The sequence below is a fragment of the Stegastes partitus genome, unplaced genomic scaffold (assembly GCF_000690725.1).
Source record: "Stegastes partitus isolate 25-593 unplaced genomic scaffold, Stegastes_partitus-1.0.2 Scaffold445, whole genome shotgun sequence".
NCBI classification, from domain to species: Eukaryota; Metazoa; Chordata; class Actinopteri; family Pomacentridae; genus Stegastes; species Stegastes partitus.
In genome coordinates this window covers 444,189-452,718 of record NW_007578176.1, presented here as the reverse complement: position 1 = coordinate 452,718, position 8,530 = coordinate 444,189, and the positions used below count along the sequence as shown (strand labels likewise).

The following is an 8,530-nucleotide window of genomic DNA, read 5'->3' as shown; positions in this document are numbered from 1 at the left end:
AAAGGTCACGTTTCAGAATGTCCTGAAAACGCATCAGGATGTAGTATATAGTGGGAAAAGTGTCCTGAATGTGTTTCAAAACAGCTTCGAATGGTTTTTCTGGAAAAAAAAATCACTGCTGGCCAAATTTCAGGTGTGTACGACCTACCCTGTCGGAGGAGGTTGATGTAGAAAATGGCCAAAAATGGCCATTTTTGATAAAAAATAGCCCGGCATGGTTGCGGTTTTTCCAACATGGCGGATTTCCTGTTGGATTTACAGAAACATGCTAAGGGACTTTTTGGTGCGTAACAAGTTGCTACATTTGTGTGGCGAATGTCGTAGTTGTAGGTGAAACGTAGCCACAATGGGACTCCGTTGAAATATTGTAGGGGGCGCAGTTGAGCCATGTTGCATTTTAGACCTTGGAGCAGAGAGATGTTTTTATTTGTGCTTACCAGCTCTATATGGATACCAAATTGGGTAGCTGTAGGTCAAACGTGCTTCCAATTGGACTTCATTGAAATTTTCAAGGTGGCGCTGTGGAGCCATTTCGGCAGCGACATGTCCAAGTCCCCTAAAATATCAAATTTTTCGCCAGTCCTGGTGTGTGTGGCGATTTTGGTGAGTTTTCGAGCATGTTTAGGCCCTCGAAATCACGTTTCAAAAGTCGGTAAAATAATAATAAATAATAAATAATTATAATAATCACAACGGTTAAAATAGAGTCCTTGCACTGGAGTGCTCGGACCCTAAATATGAGCAACAAGAACAAGAATCAGAGGGTGTTTTGGGACAACAGGAATACTTGACGCTTTCCTTAGCAGCTTTTATGAAACCTTGTTACAGTCAAAACATTACATTTTTTACTTCATGCTTTACATTTGGCCTGTCTGAGACGAGATGTCGATGCATTTTGAAGATATTTACGTATTTTTATGTGATAGCAAAGAGAGATGTTTACTACTACTGTGCAAAAGCAACTTTTAAAAAAAAAGATGCACAAACTTTTTCATGCGCTGCTTATTAATTCTAGAGACAGATTTTATAATAAGACCTTTGGGTTGTTTACAGTTGGACCAGACAGCATTTATCCTTTTTGTTTGTTTATTTGTTGTTGTTTTTTTCAAAATCTTCCCATTAAATTCTTTTAGAGTTTCATCTTATTACATCAGAGATCTACTGCAGCCTTTTTTTTTTTAATATATTGGGTCTGTATCTAATCTAGATACATGCTGCATAAACAAAATTTACTGACTTATTACTGCAGAAAAAAGAACTTCTATCAGTGAGTTCAGAACAAGAAGACTGTTTGATGATCAACAAGAATTAATAGAACTGAAGAGGCCTTTGTAGATGTTTATTAGATTATTTATTATTTATTACGTCCAGCTGTAACCAAATGTAAAGTCAATGTCTTATCCCTGTGATGTTCCAAAGACTAACAGAGTGTCTCTCTTTATCATTATTTTGTTTTCAATAGCCCTGTAGTGAAAACTGTATATAAGGTTGTGTAATGTTCCACACAATGTCTATAAGGTGTCATAGTTTACATTATGTGTGTTCTTTTTTTGAACACAAAAAGAAATCTTTGGTTACACAACTTTAACAATCACTATCACGCAAACACGCATTGTTCCCGATCTCAGTAGATTAATTCCTGATTACAGCCTCTTTATTATTCCATATATCCGGCTGAAGATAATGTGAGATATCAGAGAGGTTAGCTGCTGGATAATGAGCTGCCACTGAGGGGAACAAGGCTTTCATCAAAACAGACCTCTTACATATAAATGGCTGCGTGATGTTCCTTTCTATGAATCTTGATGGCTTATGTGGTAAAGCTGAGCAAATTGTTAGGTTGGGAAATGATTCGAGTAAATTTGTACTTACATCACTCAGCCTTGACAGGGTCTGTGTTGCTATTCCGGTTGCTCTGGAAACCCCTGCTGCCATTCCTCTCGGAGACTGTTTAAGAGTTTTAGCATGTTGCTGGAAAAACACATCGCATCTGAGACCGGTGAGGATTTTGGTGAGTCGGCCTGTAAGCATCCGAAAGACTTGGGAATTTTAGGTGTTGAGGAAAACGGACCAGTGAATGATGTAATAGGATGCTGGAGAGAAACTCATTAAGTTGTTAAGAAGTTTTCTCTGCCCAAAAGTGAGCTTTCGTCTCTTTTGGAGATTTTGGGACTAAATTATTTATAGGAATCATGCTACAGTGGTTTGGTGGAGATCAGTGTGTATGCTGACATACATTATACTGTATGCTGATGCAAGTAATCTTCTATGTATGTGTGACGCACCTGTGGCTTTTCCACATTAATAAACTAAAATACAACAATTTAAAAATGCAAATTGCTATCTTCAAATGAACTGAAAATTCTACAGTGGATCATGATTTTAAAGGTACAGCTTGAAGCCTGAATGAAAAGATTCCTTCAGTCTAGTTAAATATAAATTCAATCAATACTAATAAATACACAGTTTTATTAATCAGCCTCCTAATTTACTTCAATGAGTGAATTCATGGTAGCTTCATGACGACATTGTGTGCCTTTTCTTTTTTGTAGTGCTGATTCTTCAGTTGTCACTACATTAGAAGAAGAAAAAACACCGTCTTTATGTGCGAGTCATGGAACCAGTGTGTTTCTTGTTGTGTTGTAGAAAAAAAAGTATTTACTCGTGGATTAAGGCTTCACACTCATTACTGCTACGATGATTCAAAGGAGGAGGTGAGTCATAGCAGCACTGAAGAGTGTCCATGGAGTAGCACAAAGAAACAACAGGTAGTAGGATGACGTCTGCTGTGAAATAATTACACCAGAACACCTGCAGCTGCACCCACACACACCCACCCACACACACACACACACACACAAGGAGCATGCTACATGTTTACTGCTGTAAACACTTTCATTAAACTTACAAATATAATAGTTAACGGTCATTTGTTCCATTGAAAGCGTTAAAACAGCACGTTAGCGTCACTCACAGAGGCTGTTTTTATTCTCTAACGTGATGACCAATCAGCATGAGCCTGCAGGTCGAGAATTCCATCCATCCATCCATTTTCTATACACCGCTTAATCCTCATTAGGGTTGTGGGGGGCTGGAGCCTATCCCAGCCGACTTAGGGTGAAGGCAGGGGACACCCTGGACAGGTCGCCAGTCCATCGCAGGGCTACACTGAGAGACAGACAACCAAGCACACTCACATTCACACCTACGGACAATCCAGAATCACCAATTAACCTCAACATGTTTTTGGACTGTGTGGGAGGAAGCCGGAGAACCCGGAGAGAACCCACGCTGCACAGGTGCCAACGCAGAAAGATTCCGGTGCCCCCACCGGGACGCGAACCGGCAACCTTCTTGCTGCGGGGCAACAGTGCTACCAACTGCGCCACCCTGCAGCCCAGGTCGAGAATTCCACTGGACTAAATAGAATAACTAACACAGCAGTTCAGCAGCCGCAGCACTGTGGCCTCATTTGCTTCCATTATCCTGTTCATTGAAACACATCTCTATAAGCGTGAAGCGTTGATCAGGCTGTACGAGGTAGGACAGAAGCAATTCCTGGTGACCTCTTGCAGAAAGCTGATCATTATTATTTATACCAAATCAATGTGTGAGCAGCCGGACAAAAGGGAAGGCAGAGAGCACATCCCTCTAATCCTCTCAGACAGTGGCTCATTTCACAGAGGAAATCTGTTCTTTTCACATCCGGAGGGAAACCTATGCAGATCTATTGAGTAAACACATTGATCCTCGGCTCATTTTCTCCGTGTATCATCCGACGTGCTTGTCCTGACTGTTTTGGTGGAAGGATCAGGGCGAGATGCTTATACGGTGCAGAAAATCCATTGACAGCAGCACACTGAGTGCGCCATCTTCGGGCCGTTGCAGAGCACTGCAGCTGTGCAAATCCTGCGCAAATAGAAACACAAGCAGACAAATTACACAAAACTCAAGTGCTGGTTTATTGCATGTCTTTATTGTCCAGGTACCTTTAAATGGTAGCCATGCTAGTTAGTGAACAGAAACAGGTCCAGGATACTGAATGTGATGACTGGGCTGCTGGCTGATGACAAGTTGTACATATTTACATTTTTCTTTAAAAAAAAAAAAGAAAAAAAAAAGGCAGAACAGTGACAAACATGAACAACTTAGCAAAATAAAAATTCTCAACAAAAATATAAAGCTAGTCCCTGGTATGTATGTTCCCCATGTCTGTCTGAAAGTAGTAATAGTAGTATAGCATAGTAATAAAGGCACTCTGCTGTTTATTTTACACATTTCATTGATTTTAAATAAGGGAAGTTCACTTTCGGGGCTTTCACAGTTAAAAAAAAAAAAAAATCATAACAGAATTCATATTCTATACTTTAAAAGAATGCAAATCAAAATAACACATAATGGTGTTTAACGCCATCTTTTCCTCCAAAAATGTATAATTTAACAGGCAAAGGATCACCAGAGGCCAAAGCACTATAAATATTAAAGTTAGAAATCTAAAAAAGCAGCATCTCAAAACAAAAAAAAAAAAAACCAAAGTGCCACTTTCCTTCCACTGTGTTTCTATGCAGCAACACATACAATAACAGCACTCTGGATTCAAGGTCCGCTGGCTATTGCAACAGACTACACATTTATCATAGCACATTCCTCTCTGTGGGCTCCAGCACAAGGTTGAGGAAAGAAGAAAAAAAAAATAAGCATGGTGGCCTTGAATCTTAACGTCACTAAGATACTCCAGCTGACTTCGTGCCACAATGTTCGGTTTCCTTTTGTGCCATTCCAGTGCAAAACTGTCATTCACATTGGCAGAAAAAAATAAAAAGGAGAAAAGCAAATGTACACTGGCTGAGAAGCATTAGTAACCAAATATTCCATGTGAATGTGGGTGGTGTTTTCAAAGCCGAGCATGGCAAGATGTAGCAGAAACCTACAGGAATATAAAAAAGATTCTGCCTCCTTCGATGTTTACTATAAAAAACATGGAGCTATCAAATAAGTGCTGGCGAAAACTAGGTTTAAAGGGGCTCATTTAAGAGAATACAGACCGTCTACTTTATTTTTTTTTTTTCCTCTTTGGTGTAACGTAATCTATCGCAAATAGATCACTTGCACTAAACAATTCCTGCCAGGCACACGATGCAGCTGTGAGAAGCTAGAGAAGGCTACAGATCAAACATCGGCTCTCGGTGCAGACGATTCTTAATCCGTCGACCAACTGAGCCGCGATTAAAGGTTTAAGGTGGTACGTCTGGGGGGGAGCACAGGAATGAAAAAGAAAAAAAAGGCATTAACATATCTGCAACATTTCAGTGTCTATTATCTGTCAGCAGCTCTTGTTGATAGAATCTTTTCATAGTAGTCTGATGACATTCACTGGCCTCCTCAGTCAAAAGCTGCGACCTCCGATGAACAGGTGCATTGAAAGCACAACCTCGATTGTGCGCGTGTACAGGTTTAAAAGCTTTTTCTATTACAACTTCTAATGCCGATCTACGTACCGGAGCCCGAACAGTGCCATTCAAGATTAATCCAAAGGGGGGAAAATCTAACTGTTTTTCAAACTTTCACTGGTTTTCATTTTTACATAATTTAGAATTCACAATCAGAATTAGTCGTTTCATTTAATCAGTTATTATTTTTTTTTACTTGACGCCTCAACAAATTATTTTATTTTTTACTTTTACAAATGTCATTTTTTTTGGATTAGCGGTGACAAAATTAGAAATCTACTTGCATAGATATTCACCTTATAATATCTAATAGCATTTTTTTTTGTTGTTGTATTATTGCATCTAATGTCTACTGTTACTCCAAAGCAATTTCTATTCTAGGTTGGGTCCATGTTGGCTACATTTACATGGTACATATAGTATAAACCAAACCAGAATAATCAGAAATAAAATGACTTGTACAGTAAACAGTAGTGCTGCTCTGTAAGAAATCCCTTTATGAAATGTATGAGGTTCAATTTATGTTAAGATTATATCAGAGAAGAACTGACTCGACTGAGTGGTGTTTTTTTTTTAAGTTTAACTTGAAAAACGGGTCAAAAAGCCTTATAGGTTTTATTTTGAAATACATTCTATGAAAAAATGACTTTAAGAGTCCTATAATAAGTACGGGTAGAGTTGTTGTTTTTGATTGCAGCGCTGCACAAGCGTTTTCTGGAAATTCACCGTTTGGTTCTGACTGCGTGTCAGTGCTAATATAACAGAATGAATGAGCAGCCTGATTGAATGCCACAAAATAAGGTCAGTGAAGTATTAAAAGCACTTAGAAGAGCAGGAACATTAGAGTCCAGAGGGGATCTTACAATGAATGAAAAAACAAACGAAACAAACAAAATCAGCCCTATAAAGGATTTGATCGTCTTCAACTGGGAGGGGAGGGAGGGGCAACACTTTTGCTTCAATACGATTGAAAATTTTAAATACTTAAATAGATATAAAATTTTGTTATCTTTTTAACACAAACTGTACATATCTGGTACCAATACATATAAAAAATTACAAGTGCGGTTACTTTAGAAATGAAACCATCTGATACATCATTATCAAAAATATGTAGCTTTAGTAGCACTTTTGTTCTTCATTTATCTAGTAAACTTTACAATGCTACATTACACTCCACTGAAGTAAATGAGGTCTTTTTTTTCCCCCCCTTCTTCTTCTAGTCCGACTTCGGTGCAGTGGTGCTGCCAAAGCTCAAAAGTCACTGACCACTGCTTCGCTCTGATTCCATCTCTGGCTCTCTCTCCTCCACTCCTCTCCATCTCGAATCACGTCCTCTTCACCATCCAATCTCTCCCCCGGCCATTGTGTGCTAGATTTCCATCCCCTTTCTTCTTCTTCAATCGACTTTTTCGACTTTCCCGATAATCTTCTCCTCAAAGATCGGCAAGACGGCATCATCTTCCCGCACCTCCTCGAACACAACCCCGCAGTCAAACTCATCGCTGACCTTCTTGAAATAATACCTAAAAAGACAAAGAATGTGGTTAACTTGATTGACGTTGGTTCTCGGCAAAGGCAACGCTTGGGTCACGACATCAGAAACCAAGTTTGAAAGGAGCTTGTTTAAAGATACGCAGCCTTACTTGGCAATAAAATACAACTGTTTTAGTAAGCAGATCATTCTGTAAATCATTGTGCCTTTATAATTGATCAAAAATTGCATTAGTGCTGCAGGAACTGTGTCCTTTTTAATTCAATTGTAATTAAGCAAAAACAATCACAAAAGCCTCAAAATCACCTACGTGAACTCCATTACATGAGTGTTAAGAGGCAACCAGAAGCACAGAGCCACCCACGCTTTCAAATTTTACTTAACTCACTTCAGTACAGCATTTATCCCCGCAGCACTAATAACACAGCAAATTGTGCATTTTGAAATCTCATACGCAAGCTAATAGCAGCATAAATCTCACCTGTAATTTCCTTTCTTTGTTAGCAGTTCTTTAAACTGGCCCAGCGTCACAACCCTCCCTTTGACAGACGTCCTGTACGGTATCAGCTCCTCGCAGAAGTAGTACGCCACTGTAATGTTCTCACACGGCTGCTTTTTATTGGCTTTATGTCTGCGGATGGAAGACAGTTTGGAAAACGTGAAGCTGTCTTACTTTTTAAAGTTATGATACATTACATACTTTCACTTATCCTAAAAGGACATGCACACAGAAAAGGAAGACTGAGGAGAATGACAGCACTTGAAACAATGCCTTTAAATTACACAATGACAGAACCAAATGAAGCAGAATGGATCAGTAGGTGCCTCAATGGCAACAGCAGAGAAAGACCGAGTCTACAGGACAAACAGGCACAAAGGGGGATATATTGTGTGAACCCAGAAAGGTGGCTTGTACACTTTGTTTTACAAAACAGGTAATGATTCTGAACATCAACATGCAGCTGCCTCCAGCAACTTACTGTCACTAGAGGCACCTAACAAATACACATCCTAAGCAAAACCTCTAACAAAATAAACTGGAAAAAATGCTCTTTACTGCATAAGTCTGTACACTAACTAGCATTTTAAACAAAATGGGTGGTCTCTAACTTCCTCTGTTACTCTGAGAGGCCCTGAATTGATGATCTTATCAGCAGCCTTTGGATTTGCCACAATGCACAATGAAATAATGCTCCCTTTAGATGTACATGTTTCTAGTATGACTTCACCAACACAAACTGGGACAATCATAAGACTGCATGTATCGCTGACAAACTACCTGACATTACTGGGTACACAAATCATGATTTAGGCCAATGCAATTAGCAAATGGCAAAAGCTGCAGTTTCAGATATACATTATGCAGCATGTTGGACTCACGGTTTACTTATTTATCTTCAATTGCTTTTTAAAATTTGATTGCAGAATGTACAAAACTTCAACACTGTTCCTCAGGTACGAATGACTGACCTGCTTTAATGTCAGAAACTGTTCACAGAAAGGACCAGTTATTGTCTTATTGAAATTATTTTACTTATTCCGATCTCCTCTGTGTAAACACAGCCTGTAGTTCAACCAAAAACTC

The 8,530-nt window shown here is 39.2% G+C and overlaps 1 protein-coding gene across 2 annotated transcripts in view; it reads right to left on the bottom strand.

The window, feature by feature from the left end:
• Positions 1 to 6,077: 6,077 nt before the first annotated feature.
• The window catches only part of axin1 (axin 1), a 20,971-nt gene continuing 18,518 nt past the window's right edge, over positions 6,078 to 8,530 (bottom strand). For both annotated transcript variants that reach the window (XM_008286284.1, XM_008286286.1), the window contains 2 exons: positions 7,427 to 7,576; positions 6,078 to 6,976 (listed from right to left, as the gene is read on the bottom strand). In XM_008286284.1, coding sequence (XP_008284506.1) covers positions 6,850 to 6,976; positions 7,427 to 7,576 — 277 coding nt within the window. In that variant the 3' untranslated portion in view covers positions 6,078 to 6,849. The remainder of the gene's footprint in view (positions 6,977 to 7,426; positions 7,577 to 8,530) is intronic.